At 37.9% G+C, this 21,334-nt stretch overlaps 1 protein-coding gene across 2 annotated transcripts in view; it reads left to right on the plus strand.

The window, feature by feature from the left end:
• The window catches only part of xdh (xanthine dehydrogenase), a 252,474-nt gene extending 233,193 nt beyond the window's left edge, over positions 1–19,281 (plus strand). For both annotated transcript variants that reach the window (XM_051924248.1, XM_051924249.1), the window contains exons 35-36: positions 3,426–3,593; positions 18,734–19,281. In XM_051924248.1, the coding sequence (XP_051780208.1) occupies positions 3,426–3,593; positions 18,734–18,784 (219 nt within the window). In that variant the 3' untranslated portion in view covers positions 18,785–19,281. The remainder of the gene's footprint in view (positions 1–3,425; positions 3,594–18,733) is intronic.
• The last annotated feature ends 2,053 nt before the right edge of the window (positions 19,282–21,334 follow it).

Raw genomic sequence — 21,334 nt, forward strand, 5'->3', positions numbered from 1 at the left:
TCGTAGCCATCATGTTGTACAAGACAGAGGTAGTAACATTTCTGTGTGGGCAAGGAAGAATGGCAAAGTCCTTTGCATTCACAAGGTGATGGTTTTAACATCAATCAACAACCCAAAATTCCAACCAAAATGTCTTCCATGAATGAGAGAGTGTTTACTGTATTAGGGAGGCTGAATTTACAAGGTGGATGGCATTTCTTTGCTTTCTCACCAAGTCGAGCATGGTAAAAACACACTCCAGTTTCAGGTTCCAGGCCAGAAGAGGAAGTGCAGGATGAGCCATGGCCTTGCTAATAAATCTGATGAGGGCAGCACAAGAAAGATCACTCTGAGATAACTTCATTTTTTTTTTTTTTTTTGTTCTTTATTTCGCCTCATACAATTTCTTGTATTAGGAATTTGTTAGTTTTTGCATACCCCTTGGGGTCAGAGTGCAGGGTCAGCCATTGTATAGTGCTCCTGGAGCAATTACAGGTTAAGGGTCTTGCTCAAGGGCCCAGCAGAGTAGGATCTCTTTTGGCAGTGACGGGGATTCGAACTGGCAACCTTCTGGATACCAGCACAGATCCTTAGCCTCAGAGCTACCACGCCGCCCCATTTTGGCCAACTCCCAGTAGTCAATAGCAGATATATTGGCTAGGGCAGTGTACACTTGTTCTGGCATTTATTGCATTAACAGTTCTTTAAATATATAACAGGGCTTGTGGCTGGCTAGCAAAGCTCACATATTGTCCATCGGCGCAGAAGGTTTTCTATTTCCATGGCCAAGCAATTATATCTTCACCACACCCAATCTGACTTCTTGAGGCCATATGTCTCTAAAAGTTGTGCCTTTAAAGTGACATACTTATTTGTTTCTGGGGGATTTTCAAGCAGACTCAACACCCTTGATGCAGTGGAAGCACTGAGTGCTGCAACGACATAGTAGTATTTTGTGTCATATGCCATGATGTCACGCATTGCGAAACTGTACCTCCACTTGTGCAAACCACACTGCTGCTAGTTGTTCCCAAAATTCAGGTAATTTTAATATCACCACATTGGTAGACATGTCTAGTGGAACTCTGGAATCATCTGAGAACATTGGGGTCATTACTGGAGTGCTTCATGAGAGAAGAAAGTATTCCAGACAGCATTTTCCTACTTAATGCAATACAAATTATTAAACAGCAGTTGGACCTTTGACATTCAATTGTAAAAGAATTGTCTTTTATTTCACCACTCACTAATCTCATTATCATGTAAGTCACAATACAGTATACAGCAATACTTCTGTATTTTGCATGTGTATTGCACATCACTTCCATGATCAGCATTTTTATGTTTTTAATTGTTAGTTTGTATTGACAATTTTTAAAACTGACTGACTTTTCTACTCTACTGCTCTGCATTTTGATTAATGGATGTACTACCAGATTTTAAACATGTCTTCAGTTCCTTAAAAATGCATTTTGCCCTGATCTTGTTCCATTTAACTCTTGAACCTGAGATCCCTGATTAGCTGTTGTTTTATATTAAAATGTTTACATATTCACCTTCGCAAACAAAAGATGGTTTACCATTTTTGTTGAACATAACAAGAAATAACTGCTATATTTGTGATTTTCCTTTATTATGTGGTAGAAATCAACATCTTAATTAAAGAAAGAAACATATCCTCTATTGGCACAAGTTTAATAAAAGCTTTTGGAGTCAGTACTTAGTCAGGAGAAAACCTGTCCATCTGTGTTCTTATTAATCTTTCAGTACCATGCTAAAGAGGGAGCATCTGTCACAGCAGTCTGTTACAGCATGATCAGAATGGTCAAAATATTAAGGGTATAGGTGTATTTTATAAGAAACTGAAATTACATAATAGTGTCAGTCAATGCATACATTTACTCTGGTTGGTTCATTGGTCTATACCCAAATGACCTTTTTTCTCTTATTCTTTACATTGAACCACCACCTCTGACATTTTTGTGTAGGTAACAACTGTCCAGTCTTGTTGTTTATAGGACATCTGCTGAGATCTTAATCATCTTCTTAGTTCATTTTGTGTATTACATCAGCCTTCCTCCTGGTACACTTGTTTGATCATTTCTGTAGCTTCCTTCATGATATTTTCAAAGAAATGCTTATATATTTCAGTGTGCACTGCAAACCAAAATACTGTACTTGACTACTGTTACCTCTAAAGTTTTTTCTCAGTTATTCGGTTATTATAACTGCTTTAAAATCAACACTTTAAAGAGCATTGTCAGTGTCAGTAAAGCTACCTCAACCAACACATGACTTTTGGAGGCTGCTGGCTTGACACCCTGTGAAGGTGAAGAAGAATCCCATTAGGTTTAATCCTGCTTTGACCACCGGCAATCCATGCTATAAACTTATCCAATCGAGCTGTTGTGCACACTTGACCTACCCTTCCACAAGCTACCTTTTTTACCTGCACTCCTTGTAATTTACCGTAACATTTTGCTTTGCATGTTTTTGCCTAATAGCAGAATTTTGAAGTTGCTATTAATGAAAGTATTTACCAAATAAAAATGTAATGAGGAGGGAATACCTAAAGATCATTACAATGTAATATTGCTACAATGCAACATTTAGTCCATTTGTAAAGCACAAATAGACTCACTGTGCCCCAATTTATATAAAAATAAGAGTAGATGAACACTGATCTTCATGTCTTTTGCATCAAAGGATCAGAAAGGCACATAGAGGAGCGGAGGACTAGAGCAGAGGATGGGGTGCAGTGGACTAAAATAACAATGGAATTTCTGTTTTTGATGAGCCAATCGTTCAGAGAGCAAACATATTGAATTTGACCAACTGTCAGTTCATCTACACTTGTTGTTGCTGTTAATATCATTAGTTTTACACCAAAAGGCTCTCTACTAATTGTGGTGGCAGGACTGGCCCTAGCATCCTTAAGCTGCCTAGTCCCAGTATGTGTTGAGAAGAATTTGACTTATTTTGATTTTGAAGTGTTGTCTTGTGCCTCAGATCTTATTTTCTTTTAATCATTTAGCAGTCAACCTAAAATTATAAGACATGCAAAATTCTGCACATAAAATCTACTTGTCACCAAAAGAAATAACAGAACAGGAGAGTACAGAGGAAAATGAACTGAAGAAACACAAGCTTATTTATATAACTTAGCGCACACTGGATAATGAAGTTTAGCAAGGATATTTATAAGGTACACTCCTAGCCTACAGTTTTTGCGTGGTGATCAGCCTGTCTTGTTGAGCAGGGTCAGAACATTAATGAGAGTGTGTGAGAAGTGACGCCTTGTGCCTGTGAGTACCAGCCGACTTTAAGCACTGAAATTAGCAACTTCTATTTCTTTTTTTAATAAAGAAGGGTTGCTGAGCAATAGTCATTCATGCTTTTAATTTTTGATAAAGAAGGCTGAGTAACTTTTTGTGATTATCTTGCAGGCTATTGGGGAGCCCCCACTTTTACTTGCTACATCCGTGTTTTTTGCAATCAAAGATGCCATCTCAGCAGCAAGAGCAGAATCTAATCTTACTGGACCTTTCCGCCTTGACAGTCCTGCCACACCCGAGAGGATACGGAATGCTTGTGCGGACTACTTCACAAAACTGGTTTGTAATCTGTGTTTCCTTGCACTATGAACATTTGGAAGAAAGTGTTTAACTAATTATACAGTAATGGATGATAAAATAATTAAACAATTTCATCCATCCATCCATTTTATCTACAACCATTTTTCTTTTTCAGAAACTGCTTATTTCAGTTTAGGCTTAGGGGTTGTGTTGGGGAGGACTAGAACATATGCCAGCAGCATCAGAACTGATACAGGATTCAACCCCAACGTCACCCTGTGTGCTAAGTCTCTTGCAAAGTGCACTAAAGCAAACATCTAATTTCATTTAAACAAGGCCAAATTAGAGCTGTCAGAGAACCAAGTAAACAGCTTTGGAATTTTTGAGAAAATTAGAGTTTCCAGAGAAAACTTGCCCTGATATGGGGAAAATGTGAAAATTTTGGACTGAGATAGAACGTGAATTGTTTTAAGGCAGCTGCAGGCCAAATATCTCAATTTTTTTATATATTTGGATACAAAATGTTATAACAAAACACAACTCAGTCAGACAAATGAGAGTAAAATATTCTTCTTGAAAAGTACAAAAAGAACTTTCAACACCCATCCAATAAGAGAATAATGTAAAAAGATAGTCCCATCTAAAATAGATCTTTGTGTAGTGTAAAACAGCTAGTGGAGTAAACATGTTAATCGCAAGCCAGATATGTTTACTTTTGAATTATATTAATTACTTGTTTGCAAGTTCTAAACAAGTTTTGAACAGAATTTTTTAAAAATACAGTAGAATCAGATTTTTTTTCTAATTTGAGATAATATGGAACATTGCTTTCCCACAGACTCATAGAGGGTAGTTTGGGGTTCTTCCATAGATCAAAATAAGCCTTTGTGCAAGCAGTGTCCATCCATCCATTTTCCAACCCGCTGAATCCGAACACAGGGTCACGGGGGTCTGCTGGAGCCAATCCCAGCCAACACAGGGCACAAGGCAGGAACCAATCCCGGGCAGGGTGCCAACCCACCGCAGTGCAAGCAGTGTGATATAGGATACTACAACTGATTTTTCATAGCACAATTTGAAGCAATTTTGTGGTACTCCATATACTGTTCTAAGCATTACAAGGGACTTCAACTCCAAGTCTTAGAGTTGTATAACTGTTTTTGCCCACAATAATTATAGGGCCAAGGAACACACCAATGCAGCTGCTTGATGACATTGTACATGTCAGAACTTATGCACAGTATATTTTAACAGTTTTAAACAAGATATTTGTAATAGATGAAAAAAGGTTTATTTGAATTATAAGGTACATAGCACATATAGAACTAGAATGAATAACCATGATTTTTGCAGAATACAAGGGTCTCATATTATGTCTGTACCTGGTTACAGTTATATCCTTCACATAGAGGACTTCTTCCAAGGTCATTACCTGCAATACAATTATCATCACCACAAGACAATTAAAATAGGAGAAGAAAGAGAATAGAATGATTATTAAATGTTTGAAAAGCAATATGAGCAGCTGTCTAAGTAGCTTTTACCACGAGCATGCTACACTAAAACCAAATTAAATGCTGAAGTTGATGGGGCATCTCTTATTTTGGTAAGTAGATTATTCTGGGCATTGGGACCATGTATCTAAATTATTTGATACTGCATCATATTTATCTTTGTATCTGTTAAAAGAACTCCATGTTAAGTATTCTCTAGAGCTCAGGTTCCCAAGTTCAATCTTGGGTTACCACTGTGTCGGCATGTTTTCATTTCAACCAGATTTACATATACAATACAGCTTATATTTTGTATAACCCTCTTCACTGAGTGCAGATGCAAAGCACTGTGAACAATTCTCAGTTAAAATACAAGTGTAGATTATACTAATTACTAAATACAAAACTTGTACAGATATACAGTAAATGCAGATTTGTTAAAACACACATAGAACAAGGTTAAAACTGTTCATATATAAATGGAAAACAACAATATCTGTTGTAAAAGATAGCTCGGCCACAGACAGACAAGACACCAGATGTCCACAACACACATGGTTTATTTACAATTTCTATTTACACAATGCAGTTCCACAAACTCACACAACTACTCAGTCCTTTCCTTCACTATTCTTCAGCCACCTCCACTCCTCTCTTGCAGGCTCCATCTTCTCCCTCCCGACTCCCCGAATGGAGTGAGGCAGCCCCTTTTATCCCTCCCTGGATCTGCTCCAGGTGTTCTGTGATGGTCTTCCGGCAGCACTTCCTGGTGTGGCGGAAGTGATGCCCTTGCACCCAGATGCACTCTGTGCATACACAGTTCCTGGTTTGGCAGTATTTCCTGGTGTCCTCCAAGGCTCAGGAACCATCCAGGCGCCCCCTGGTGGTGGGCACGGACCTCCACAGGGTTGAGCTACCCAGCTCCGTATCCGTGGCCCCTGATGGAAACCAGGGGGGCTGCCCTCTTGCACCCAGGGGAGATATTGCCCCTCTCCCGGTCCTACCCTGCTCCAGGTGTCCCAGTGGGGCAAGGTCCCTGGTCGTCTACCACACAGTCTATTAATTAATTGATTAATTGTGACCAGTTGACAACAGAGGAGATTAAAATTGTTAAAGAGAAAGTCAAAATCAAAGTCACAGTCCTGAAGACCTCCAGCAAGGGGGCACCTACTGCCTCCTGGGTTTTCTATAGTGGAGTCTGTGCTAGCTGTTCAATCTGATGAGAGAATTTTTGCTTCTGAAGATTCCTTAATCCAACATGATTTTTCTATACGTAGGAGATTAGTGGCACCAAGTGCCACTCCCAGATACCAAGAAGAGAAACAGAATAGAAGGGGGTTAGTAACAATTAAAAAATATTGTGATACTTAAATTTCTGTGCAAATGACTAATAAACAGAAATGCAGTATGCATGGCTAGTCAACAGCTGTAGTCAATATATGCTAGACTAAAGTAGTAAGTCTTAAACCTGATTTAAAAGCTGAGAGTGAAGTTGCTTGGGCCCTATGACTAAAATCTCAACCTTCCACTGTTATTTTATTAATCCTTGGAATCTCAAGTGGGCCAGCATCTTAAGATCTAATTGTGTGCTCTGGTTTGTAAGTAATAATAAGTTGAAATCAATGAGTCAGTCTTATGTCTCAGTGATCTAATTCTTTAATTAGTCAGCCTTTTTCTTCTCTAATTTTGCATTCAGGACAATATGCTAATATGATACTTACAAGTAAAAGGAATCCAGAAATGTGCATTTTTTACATATCTTTCAATGCTTAACATTCTTGTATTTTTTTTTTAATTCACCCTTTATAATTAGTGATGCACAGCTCAGACACAGGGGCAAATAACACTGAAGGGAAATAGCTACTGTATTTCAAAGTCATATGGCTTGTCACATAGGCTACAGATAAAGGGGAGGAGATTGATGTAGATCTTGCTCAGCAAGACATTGTCACTGTAGTGAGCTCCCACTCTACACATTCTGAACCTGGACCTGGAGGTGGTCAAGTTCTCACCACAGCCCTGAGAAAAACTGAAAGTAAAGTTGAGAATGAGGGCTCTTCACATTCAAGCCAAATAATATAACCAGGACCTCCTTTGTCATTTTCACTTCTGGTTCGTCTTTGGCTGTGACCTCTGCTACTACAAGATACCAGCAAAATCCAAAATGCTGTGTGGATTGTCATACAGAAAATATCTCTGATCTGAAGATATTGGCAAGCTATCAGGTGGATAAGCTGTAAATAAGTGAAGGAAATATAAAAGAATATATAAAGATCTGAGAAAGACAAGTCATGGTATTAAGGATGAGGTAATTTGCCTAGACTATCACTTCAAGCAAAAGCTGGGACAGATTTAGAGTTAAGTAATGAAGAGAATAAACAAGTGTGAAGCTCAGCTGAAAGATCTTTATATATAATACACTATTTGTTTGTTTGTCTATCCAGGATTTTAAATCACCTGTAGCTCGCAAACCGTTTGACCTATTGACCGGTACACATATATTACGTGACGTCTACTAGCCACTTTCGGGGTGATGATTGACCTCCAAGGTTATTCCTCTTTTTATTTTTATTTTACTATATTGTAGAATCAACTCTGTAAAGCAGCCAGCAGGGCAGCCGTGTGGCGCATGCGAACGGGCGCCATTCTCATCCCTACCACCTTCGCCGTCACTTCCCCTACCTCTTCATATCTTAAATCATTCTTGAGGCAGATTGAAGACTTAAGCACCAGCTTAAGTGAAAGATTAAAGAAAACGTACTAAGTAATTGCAACACAAACACTGACTTAATCAGTTTTAACACGAAAAGATGCCAACAAAAGAAGAGAAGAAGTGGACCACTAGAGTGGAGAAAAGAAGAGCTGCTCAGGAAGCAGCAAGCACATCAACCTCTGAGCAAATGAATTCTAAACATACAGAGAAAGAGTATGAAAACTATGAATGCTCAAGTCAAGTGGATTCGCGCCGTTACTGGTATGAAATATATGTTGACAAAACGCAATAAACTATTTGAATAAATGGTGTCAGCTGATAAATATTTATTCAATTAATCAAATAAACTTTGTAATATACCTTTCAGACAACTCAAATGCAACTCAAAGTGATTTACAAGCGATTGATACAACATTGGTTATTAAAAAATCATTTTTAAACTAAATTTATACATGGTGTCACAAAAACAGACCATAGACATAAAAAGGTTTGGGGCAGCCACCTGTATATTGTGCCTTGGCTGTAAATGGGTTTTAATTGATTGAGATGATCACAGGTTTGAGTCCACAACAGAACTGAATATAACAGGAAAAGATGGCGGCTTTAAAGCCTTGGGCCGGAAGTGACATCATTGGGACCTGGACCGGAAGTTGCGTCCTCTGGACCAGAAGTGACATCATCACTAGCACAGGAAAGGGAAGTGATGTCATCACTGGCACCGGGACCTGGCAAGATTTCCCATGGATGGTCTGCAGAAGATTGAGAAAGAGAGTTAGTGCAGCTTGCCACCCCCTGGTCTGACATGGTAGTACTATTCTTAAGGCCTTTCAGATGTTTCCCAATCGCACATGTGTGACAATGGTAAAAAATGAAAACAAAATGATCAGCTAATCAAACAATGAATAATAAATAAAATAAGTATAAATACAGAAGAAAGCATGTGATTATAAAGCACTGCCAAAAAGCCAGAGTAAATAGATGGTAGACAGACAGTTTACAATATGGTTTATGTTTTAAAATATCAATGATTTCATCTTCTCTTACATCCTCAAGAAGGCTGTTCCAACAGCTTGGAGCATAATGGCTAAAAGTAGGATATCCAAATGTTTTTGCTCTGCTTTGTGGAACAGGTCAGAGAGAGGAACTGGGTGATGTGAACGGTCTTCCTAGTTTATAAACCAAAAGCATTTCTGAGAGGTAATCTGGTGTAAGGCTATGTAGTGCCTTATAAACTATCCATTCGTCCATTATCCAACCTGTTATATCCTAACTACAGGGTCACGGGGGTCTGCTAGAGCCAATCCCAGCCAATACAGGACGCAAGGCAGGAAACAAACCCCAAGCAAGGCACCAGCACACCGAAGGGCGAGCACACACACACACTAAGCACACACCAGGGCCAATTTAGAATCGCCAATCCACCTATCCTTAATGTCTTTGGACTGTGGGAGGAAACAGGAGCACCCAGAGGAAACCCACGCAGACACAGGGAGAACATGCAAACTCCATGTAGGGAGGACCCGGGAAGCGAACCCAGGTCTCCTAACTGTGAGGCAGCAGCGCTAACACTGTGCCACCGTGCCACCCTGCCTTATAAACTAATAAAAGAATTTTAAAATTGTGGACACTTTTTGTGACTGAAGACAGAGAAGAAATTAAAATTAGTAAAAACCTTTTATTGATACATACCAGACAAGGGTAAAATGACAGAGAAATACAGTCCTAGGACACCGCACTTCATCTGCCTCGAGCGCAGATATCCTTGCCCTTTTATAGCTTTTCTAGTCTCCTGATCGTAGACCACGTAAGCAATAAAAATAGCGTCCTGACTCATTTTGTATTATTCCAATTGGTAAAGTCTTTACCCTAAAGGTATATTTTCTTGTCACACACATCATTGAAAGAAAACTTCCAGAAAGTATATATGCTTTTTGTCACGTACGCAAAACACAAACAAGTTTGATCATTCTGTCCTATTTTCTGTACTTACACACATACATTTTTTTCAATTACATCATTTTATGTTTTTACACTAATCAATACAAAAACGAACAGGTAAGGACTTTAAGATAGCCATAATGTGTGTTCTCCTTTTGATCTTTGTCAGCACTCATGCAGTAGTATTTTGAATTCATTGCAACTGATTTATTGTATTCTTCAGTAGACCAGAAAGGAAAGAATTAAAATAGTATAGCATGTTAGTTTTAAATGAGTGAATCAATCTTTCGTTGTTACATGGAGAGAGAAATGGCCTCACTTTAGTGATGTGCTTCAGATAAAAAAATGTAGTTTTTGTTATACCCAGCACATGAGCTTTGGAAATTCAAATCAGTAGAGTCAAAATTCACTAGATTTCTTGCTTTTTGGTTTGGGTGAAGTCCTAGTGTTTCTAGTTTTGGGGTCAGGCTCTCTTTCTGAGTCTTTGAACAAATGACTTCTGTTTTATCCTCCTTCTAGAAAGTTATGTGCCATTCAGGCCTTTATATCTAAATATGTCTTACAAGAACTGTTTTTGACAGTGTATGTAAATTACTTTGTAATAAATTGGTAGAATGTGAAAGACAGATCTATAGAAAAAAAATGTTAGAATTACAGGCCCAAGGAAAAGAGTTGAAGGAAAAATGTTTAAAAAAAAATATTTTTCTACTGTAAAACACTGTCTGCAAACAGCAAGTATCGGATATGGACTATTGTTGTCAGCTAGGCTGGTTGTTAATTGTGGCATCCACATTTACAAGTCTCTGCCATTTTAAAGCATGTTTAGGCTCTAATAAGGACAGCAGTAGAGACTGAGTAGGCCTTGTGCAGTTAATAGTAGACATAATTCTGTCATTAGGAAAATGTATGGAAGATTGTTAAAGTCTAGCATTTCTTTAATGCTTGTTGTGATTAATATTAAAGAATACATTTTCTTTATTAGTTATCTCTAAAATAACTCAGCTTGTTTATGTATGTTCTTTCTCTATTTTTACTCTTATAATTGTGGTATTTCTTTCATTATTATTAAAACTCTTAGTATTACAATTATAACCTTAACATAGCCTGTCCAAATATGTGTTGTTCATAGTATACAGGGAATTCAGAAAATATTCAGACCCCCTCATTTTCTGTTTAATTTTAAAAGAATAAGATCAGCATTTTTGCCCATAAGTTTTATTTAATTTTTAAAAATCATAAACAGTAATCTCTCAATCATAAAAGTATTCAGATTCAGCACTTTATAAAATCCCCTTTGTCAGCAATTACATCTTCAAGTCTTCCTGGGTAAGTCTCTACAAGCTTTGAATTTCTAGATTTGGGCAGTTTATCCCATTATTCCTGACAGATTCTATTAAGCTCCATTAGATTGGATTGAAAATAGCCATAAGCTTGCATCTGAAGGCTGCAATAAGATGCTGCAGATGTTCTATCAAACAGTTGTGGCGAGCGCCCTCTTCTATGCAGTGGTGTGCTGGGGAGGCAGCATAAAGAAGAGGGATGCCTCACGTCTGGACAAACTGGTGAGGGAGTCAGGCTCTATAGTAAGCATGGAGCTGGACAGTTTGACATTTGTGGCAGAGCGACAGGCGCTGAGCAGGCTCCTGTCAATCATGGAGAATCCACTGCATTCACTAAACAGTATCATCTCTAGACAGAGGAGCAGCTTCAGCGACAGACTGCTGTCAATGTCCTGCTCCACTGACAGACTGAGAAGATCGTTCCTCCCCCACACTATGCGACTCTTCAATACCACCCGGGTGGGTAAACATTAACATTATCCAAAGTTATTGTCTGTCTGTATACCTGCATTGTTATCACTCTTTAATATTTTCTTTATCAGTATGATAGATAGATAGATAGATAGATAGATAGATAGATAGATAGATAGATAGATAGATAGATAGATAGATAGATAGATAGATAGATAGATAGATAGATAGATAGATAGATAGATACTTTATTAATCCCAATGGGAAATTCACATTCTCCAGCAGCAGCATACTGATACAATAAATAATATTAAATTAAAGAATGATAATAATGCAGGTGAAAAACAGACAATAACTTTGTATAATGTTAAATGTTAACGTTTACCCCCCCGGGTGGAATTGAAGAGTCGCATAGTTTGGGGGAGGAACGATCTCCTCAGTCTGTCAGTGGAGCAGGACAGTGACAGCAGTCTGTCGCTGAAGCTGCTCTTCTGTCTGGAGATGACACTGTTTAGTGGATGCAGTGGATTCTCCATAATTGATAGGAGCCTGCTGAGCGCCCTCCGCTCTGTCACAGATGTTTAACTGTCCAGCTCCATGCCAACAATAGAGCCTGCCTTCCTCACCAGTTTGTCTAGACGTGAGGCGTCTTTCCTCTTAATGCTGCCTCCCCAGCACACCACCGCGTAGAAGAGGGCGCTCGCCACAACTGTCTGATAGAACATCTGCAGCATCTTATTGCAGATGTTGAAGGACGCCAGCCTTCTAAGGAAGTATAACCGGCTCTGTCCTTTCTTGCACAGCGCATCAGTATTGACAGTCCAGTCTAATTTATCATCCAGCTGCACTCCCAGGCATTTATAGGTCCAGCTGCATTTATATTGGAAGTCCGATGTATATAGGCTGAACAGGACCGGAGAAAGTACAGTTCCTTGTGGCGCTCCTGTGTTGCTGACCACAATGTCAGACGTGCAGTTCCCAAGACGCACATACTGAGGTCTGTCTTTAAGATAGTCCACGATCCATGCCACTAGGTATGAATCTAATCCCATCTCTGTCAGCTTGTCCCTAAGGAGCAGAGGTTGGATTGTGTTGAAGGCGCTAGAGAAGTCTAGAAACATAATTCTTACAGCACCACTGCCTCTGTCCAAGTGAGAGAGGGATCGGTGTAGCATATAGATGATGGCATCCTCCGCTCCCACCTTCTCCTGATATGCAAACTGCAGAGGGTCGAGGGCGTGTTGAACCTGTGGCCTAAGGTGGTGAAGCAGCAGCCTCTCCATGGTCTTCATCACATGTGATGTCAGAGCAACAGGCCGAAAGTCATTCAGCTCACTAGGACGTGATACCTTTGGGACTGGGGTGGTACAAGATGTTTTCCAAAGCCTCGGGACTCTCCCCTGTTCCAGGCTCAGGTTGAAGATGCGCTGTAGAGGACCCCCCAGCTCCGATGCACAGACCTTCAGCAGTCGTGGCGATACTCCATCTGGACCCGCTGCTTTACTAGCACGAAGTCTCCTCAGCTCTCTGCTCACTTGCGCTGTTGTAATTATGGGTGGGGATGTCTCTCCTATGATGGTATCAGCAGAAGGATGTGTGGAGGGTGCAGTACTTCGAGGTGAGAGTGAGAGTGGGTTAGGGTGGTTAAACCTGTTAAAGAAGTTGTTCATTTGGTTTGCTCTCTTCACGTCTCTCTCGATGGTGGTACCCCGCTTTGAGCTGCAGCCAGTGATGATCTTCATCCCATCTCGCACTTCCTTTATGCTGTTATTCTGCAACTTCTGCTCCAGCTTTCTCCTGTATTGCTCCTTCGCCGCCCTTCGCCGGACTCGGGGTTCCTTCTGCATGTGCTTGAGCTCATGCTGATCACCGTCTTTAAAAGCCCTTTTCTTCTGGTTCAAAAGGCCCTTGATGTCACTTGTAATCCATGGCTTGTTGTTAGCATAGCAGCGTACAGTTCTTACTGGAACTACAATGTCCATACAGAAGTTGATGTAGTCAGTAGTGCAGTCAACAACTTCCTCAATGTTCTCACTATGTGATCCCTGCAGGATATCCCAGTCTGTAGTTCCAAAGCATTCTCTCAGAGTATTCTCAGCCTCCGGGATCCACTTCCTGAATGATCGTGTGGTTACAGGTAGGACTCTCACTTTTGGTTTATAGTGAGGCTGAAGCAGAACCAGGTTATGATCTGCTTTCCCAAGCGCAGGCAGCAGGGTGGCGCTGTATGCGTCTTTAACGTTTGCATACAGTAAATCAATAGTCTTATTTCCCCGGGTGTTACAGTCCACATACTGGGAGAATGCAGGTAATGTTTTGTCCAGCGTCACATGGTTAAAGTCTCCAGCGATTAGCACAAGCGCCTCTGGGTGCTGCGTTTGTAATTTAGCAACAGCAGAATGGATGATGTCACTCGCTGACACCACGTCCGCCCGAGGTGGAATGTATACAATAACAACAATGACATGTCCAAACTCTCTGGGCAAGTAATAGGGACGTAAACTTACGGCCAACAGTTCGATGTCCCTGCAGCAAGTGGAGATTTTGACGTTAACATGTCCAGAGTTACACCACCATGTATTAACATAGAGAGCGAGTCCTCCTCCTTTGTGCTTCCCACAGTATGCTGCTGCTGGAGTATATGAACTTCCCCTTGGGATTAATAAAGTATCTATCTATCTATCTATCTATCTATCTATCTATCTATCTATCTATCTATCTATCTATCTGCAGGCCTTCCCACAGGCCTTCCCACATTTGTACCATGGGGTTTAGGTCTGGGCTTTTTCTGGGACACTCAAGAACAGTCAAAGATTAACTTGAAGCCACTGCATCATAGTCTTGGCTGGATACTTTGGGTTATGGCTGAAAGGTGAACTGTTGCCCCAGTTTGAGCTTGTCCCCTGATATAAATTATTCTAAAATGTTATTAATTAAATCTTGTCATGGTTTTGAACAGATCCTCTGAAGGAGAAATTGATTTATTTTCCAATGTCAAATAGTATAGAACATCAATTACCCACTGACTTAAAAATGTGAATTGGGATTCTTCCTTTAAAGCAAGATATGTCTACATGTTTGTAGTGTGGTATAGACTATTACAATCAATTTGTCCTTGTCCATATTAAACCTGTCTGGCAGTACACCAAACACAGCTGTTAATAGGCTAGGAGTGAATGTGACACCAAGGCTGTCTGGTAAACGTTCAAAGATTTTTGTCCAAAATTATGTTAATTATGCACTCCCAAAACATGTGGTCAAGTGAGGCTGGAACTCGATTGCAATGCCTGCAGGTTGGATCTTGCCCTGGGTACATTTTAGGCAATTTTAAATGAGATAAAAGTGAAAGATTTTAAGTTGAATTATTGAATGCCTTGCACATATAGAGTGCAATCTATGTGTGGCTACTTTCCAGTCCAGTAGGGAGGCATACAGTATACTTTCTTTCCATTTTATTATCATTATTATAATGATGATATTTTTCACTATCACGATGTTGACCATCTTTTATATTCTGTAAGTGCTTTTTTTATGATTTGTATGTTGATTTTTGTTTAAGTTACAATGAGAAGAGCTTCCTTTGCAGAGGTTAATGTCCTAATACAAGCAGTTAAGCTGTTCATTTATTCTACATTCATATCAGATGTCCAGCCATGTAACAGAAACTTAGTTCAGTTTCATCCAGTCCAGTATCCCTACTGCTTCAAAGAAATTAAATTCCTTGGAGAGATCTCTTAGCAAGGCACAACTGAAGATTCAGAAAAGGTCCTCGTAATGAAAATAATAATTTTATATAAAAGACTCTCTCTCTCTTCATACCCAAGAACGCTGCACAGTGACATTATATGTTAGAAAAGACAAAACAACACCAGGAATGTACTGAGCCACTGGTCGTACTCTATGGTCTGTTGCTTTTAATGCTGGAGAAAGCAAATCATTTCCTTAATAGGTGCCTTTTCTATTGGGAAATAAAACCATAAATATTTGTTTTTTAAAATCATTCAGAATGTATTCTTCCTGTATTTCTTAGCATTGTGACATCAATATTTTAGAATGGTCACAATGTAAAATCATATTAATCATACATATATGGAAAGAAAAATTCTCTATATACTCATTAGCAAACCATCTTAGATAGAATATATAAAATGCTGCAAACCATAACACGGGTCTCTACTGAAGTATTTAAAATGTAAATAAATTAAATGGTTTTCAAAATTATTTTCTTGGTATCTTTTATCTATATATATAAAAATGGAATGGGTGGGTCGTCGGGTGGGCCTTTTTTTCATTCCGTCGTTTTTTCGACGTTTTGAAAATGTAGAATGATTATTTGATTTTTTTGTTTTTATTTGATCGTGTCTATGTAGCCGCCGTCGTAATAAAGTATCGCTAAAATCGTCATTTATCGTAATTTATTTTTGACGTATAACGTCGCCGTCGTCGAGGTCAGTGATACCAGTGCAAAAAATCTGCTTACGGTTGAAAGACACGCCCTACTCACTGGACAGTTAAAAACACCAATCAAACTAACGATGACATCAAGTATTACCCAATCAAAAGTAGGAAAGGAGGCATCTTCATAAAATGCGTGTGGGATGATTTGCATGAGATGCTGCTTTAAAAAAAAAATGATAAAAAAAATACGGGATAAATCCCGTCCAGTATTGATTCAAAACGGGACGCGCAATTTCATTCTCAAACGCGGCACGATTCCGTATTTTAAAGGACGGGTGGCAACCCTACAGTGCCAGGTAACCACCCATACAATCACATTGTGATTCAGACTAGGAATGCAATGAATGTAATTACCCCGATCTACATACAAGGCGAAAGTCTTGCAACATTCAAAGATGATGGTTTGGGATAAGTACACTATACAACATAAAAGAGCTTATGAAGCCTTGAACCGAAAAAAGCAACATCTCAGAGATCGTAAAAAAAAAAATAGGAGCTAATGTCGTTTTACTCGCTGTAGATTTTAGTCAAACATTACCAGTTATTCCACGAGGGAGACCAGCAGATGAACTCAACGCGTGTTTAAAATCCATGCTTCTCCCACGCTCGGTTATATGTCGCGTGTTCTCGGGTAGGTGCACCAAAAAATGTATACATTTAAGCATGTAATGGGCAAACAAAAAATGAGGTATACCCAAAGGCACAGCAGTAGTACTTAATGTAACTTTACTTCTTAAATGTTAATGTTTTACTGTTTAATAATTTATACGCTTCTTATATGTTGTTCAAATTCTTTTATCAAAATACCACTGACAGCGCAATGCACGATAACATGGAGTGAATACACCATACGCATCCGCCCACGGCTGCCCTGCTGTGCGCAGATACGACTTGATTGTACAATAAAATAAAATAAAGATAAAAAGACTAAAACAATCATCACCCATAAAGCGGATAGTAGACGTGACGTACTATATGTGTACCACATTTCAAGTGTATAGGTGCAACGGTTTGCGAGCTACAGGTCATTTAAAATCCTGGACAGACACACAAATTGCCACGGTAGCAAATTACAGAAGAAGATTTTACTGTTTAATAATTTATATTTATATGAAATGTGCTTCTTATATATTACTTCATATTCTCATATGATAATGATGTTAATGTTTATATTGATTTCTGTGTTATTAAAACTGCATGTATGTGTGTATATGTATACGAGCTGTATATACCCGGCGTTGCCCGGGGCAGAAGTAACCTAATCGGTCAAACACTTACATATATACCAAAGTAAACCTAATCGGTCAAACAGTTACATATATAAAAAAAGCGAACCTAATCGGATAAACAGCTTCATATATACAGAAGCGAACCTAATCGGACAAACAGCTAATCTATATACATAAGCAAACCTAATTGGTCAAACAGTTACATAAATACAAAAGCAAACCTAATCGATGAAACAGCTTCATATATACAGAATCGAACCTAATTGGTCAAACAGTTATGCATGTGCAGAATGATTTTACAAAGATTATGCGTGTTAACAATCATTAAAAAGAAAAGATTGAGGAACTCTTCTTCTATATGTGATAAAGCTGGATGAAGCTGACTTGACGAAGACGTAGGTGGCATAGATTGGTTTTTCTAAAACAGAAGAAAAAAATGAGTATCTATTATTATTTTAAATTAGAATGAAAATGAGAACCTTGATTAGAGATAGATTATCCGTATTAAAATATGTGCATGAATAAACTTTTGCTAACTCTCTAGCAAAAGTTTATTCATACAAATTGGCATGGGATGGCTTTGTGAAAAAGTAAAAATTAGATAAAAATAAATTGAGAATGCGTACTTCGATTTGACTGAGATTATCTATAATGATCAAAAAAAAGTTTACTATGTTTTTTTTTTCCATACGGGAAGGATGTAAAACCTTACATAGGCACCCTTCAGCCCGTACTGAAGGGTAGTGTCAGATTCTTACTGACTAAAAAACACCCTTTTTATTCCACAGCTACCCCAAAAACCACTATTAGGCATTACTTTGGGGTGGCAGTAGTTTAGTTATGAAACAGCTGGGTCCTGAAAAAAATCTGTGTTATTAGTGGCTTCATCACATATAGAAGAAGAGTTCCTCAATCTTTTCTTTTTAATGATTGTTAACACGCATAATGTTTGTAAAATCATTCTGCACATGCATAACTGTTTGACCAATTAGGTTCGCTTCTGTATATATGAAGCTGTTTGATCGATTAGGTTTGCTTTTGTATTTATGTAACTGTTTGACCAATTAGGTTTGCTTATGTATATAGATTAGCTGTTTGTCCGATTAGGTTCGCTTCTGTATATATGAAGCTGTTTATCCGATTAGGTTCGCTTTTTTTATATATGTAACTGTTTGACCGATTAGGTTTACTTTGGTATATATGTAAGTGTTTGACCGATTAGGTTACTTCTGCCCCGGGCAACGCCGGGTATATACAGCTCGTATTCTATATAAATGTGGGAACACATAACTCTGAAAGCCACTTTCAGGCTTAACATCAACAAGATTCCAAATGCACTTGTCTAACTAATTAAAAATTGTTCTCCTTGGCTTCAGATTCTGAAAATTGTGGAATACATTTTTCATACATGGGAGATACTGTAAAATCAAAATGTGCAATCATATATTTATTTTTTATTTTTCTTCTAAAAACTTGTGGTCTTTTGATTTACATGATAACCATATTCAAAACATGTATTTTTGAATATATTTTTGAGAGCTATTTTGTAGCTCTATATAAGGAAACTACTGAGTGATTCCAACCTTCTTTATTTTAGATTCATCCACAAGATCCACAAACCTTTACTCCATGGGCAGTGCAAGTCTGAAAATTCCTGGTGAAGTCTGAATCACAAGTGTATAACGTAATATAATGAATACAACAATATATTCTGCTGAATTCCCCTAATGTTGATTGAGATTTTGACTTGAAGTTGAAGAGAACATCATCATGTAAACCTACCAATTGTTAACAATTCAGTTTTGAACAATCTTTAAAGTTGATTTTCTAAGTATTATGTCAAATATATATATTTCTGATTATCCACTACTTTGCAAAGCTTAATTTTATACTCCATATTTCACGTACTGAATTCAGTACTAATGCTTCAACAGGTGAAGAAAAGTGGAACATGCATGTAAAGACAAGAAACAGGAAGCACTCTTTTTTTGCTAAGTGGTTTTGCTAAAGCATGAAGTACACATATTCAAGCTCACGTGATCAAAAGTGCTGGCTACTTAACAAGCTACACAATGACTCTTTTCTTCATTTATCACCTCTGTTGTTTTCAATAATAAATGCAGAATATTATATATATCTACCAAATTCTTTTGTGTGTTTTTGAGCACCTTGTACTTTATAATACATGTGCCTCCTTATCTTGAATATTATACCCTAACAGCATGTCCTCCTATACTCTTAAATATGGTGTTGCAAAATTTCCATGTTTATTTTTGAATGAAGTGCTTCAAAACCTACGCAAGAAACTTTATCAATGTCTGTTTTACATATTTAATATGCTGAATACATATTTTGAATAATATATATTCATATATATTTTCTATTAGCATGTAGTTAATGAGTGTAGAACAATCAATAGGTTGTTCCAAGTACCATCTTCAGCTTTCTTCAATAAATGTTTGTACTTTCGGCAAAGAGAAACCATTGCTCCAATTTTTTTTAACAAAGGAAATAAGACAAGTAAAAGCAGCACTGTTTTTTTTCTTTTTAAGCTTGTGAGCTACACTGTACTTATAATAAAGCAGAATGTTGCAAGTAAAAGTGAAAGTGTGTTGGACGACTCAACGCTACAGTGCTTACTTATTATTAGTTCCATTTCCACTTTTTGTTTTCTTTTGTCAAAGTATCTCCAGTAGTGTAATTTTGTGGTTTGCATTGTCCTAAGCTGATATGATTTACTCCATTGAGGCTATGGTGAAATTTGATTAGTTTGAGCATATGTAATTATGCACACTGCATGACTGTAATCAAAGCTTTAGTTTTTAGATTGGTTTTCTCATTGCATTTTGAGTTCAATGCTATTTGAAATCTTTGATACATAATGAAAAAGTGTATAAGCAAATATCAAAGACACTAGAAGCAATAATAGTGCTGCCTTATGTAAAGCAATTCAAATAAAATAAAAGAAAAATTAAACAACAATAGCAAAAGAATTCATTTTTCACCGTTTACATGTGCCTTACCATGTAACAACAGAGAGTGTGTGACATGTGATGTTTTGAAAGGTGTGATATTAATTTCACTCTCATATCTCTGTTAGAATGATTTTCTCTATTAAATCTGCTCTGTGGCAGCAGAGTAAGCATTGACCTTTGAAATGGCAGTTTATAATCGATTAGAAGTGACATCTGTCTGGGTCAGATAGGTGTATAAAGTTCACTGTTTAACAACTCAGCAGACTTTTGAAAAGAGGCCATGTGTAATTGAACTTTGATAGGAACATGTCGAGGTAGAATATGAACTGGTGCTTTTGTGGGCAGCCTGGTTAGTCAGAAAATCCTATAAAAACCTTTACAATTTTAATTAAATTACAGACGCGTTAGACATACCTTAAGTTCTGTTTTAGTGTCTCAGATATACATATAGAATTACAAATCCTTATTTCTGTGAGATAAATTACTGAGCTGGTTGTTTTTCTTCAACAGATGTTTATCATTGCCATAAAATAAAGATCGGTATTGTGCACTTCTTGATTTTCAAATATAGAGGATAATAATAATAAGGAGCATTTTTCTTTAGGTTTTTTCAGTTTAAAAAGAATTCTAGAAACATATTTTCAGCTCTCTCTTTTGCTTTATGACTAGGATTTGGTACTTGGTATTCTTTCTTGAAAGTTATTGACCATTTAGCAAGGTATTATGACTTTGATTTCTGTCTGACAATCTGGGTTTTGACCCAAGGTTTAGTCTATCCAGTTTTGGCCCATGCCCGTTTCATTTCCTCGTCCCTTATTTCATATACAGTGTCATATTCCCATTACAGAGAATACAAGCAGCGCTGCAGAAAGTCCAGAGAAGAGAGAATTATCTGATTCCAGGACTGAGAGATATGAGCTATAAGGGAAAACTGAAAGTATTTGACATTTTTAGTTTAAGCAAATTGGGATAAACAGGTTAAATTATTGAAGTGTTTAAAATTAAAAAGGCAATTAGTATAGTGGATACCTGCGAAAACTTTAAATTTAATTCTTCAACAAGAATACAGGGACTTAGATAAAAACTATTGAAGGGGAAATTCCACACAAATGTTGAAAAGTTTTTCTTTGTCCAGAGATCCACAGACGTGGATAAAATTATGATTTTAGGAACCTTCAAAACTAGACGATGTTATTTTGGAGAAATTACGTGGATAGTATTGA

Source organism: Erpetoichthys calabaricus, chromosome 3 (assembly GCF_900747795.2).
Source record: "Erpetoichthys calabaricus chromosome 3, fErpCal1.3, whole genome shotgun sequence".
Lineage (NCBI taxonomy): Eukaryota > Metazoa > Chordata > Cladistia > Polypteriformes > Polypteridae > Erpetoichthys > Erpetoichthys calabaricus.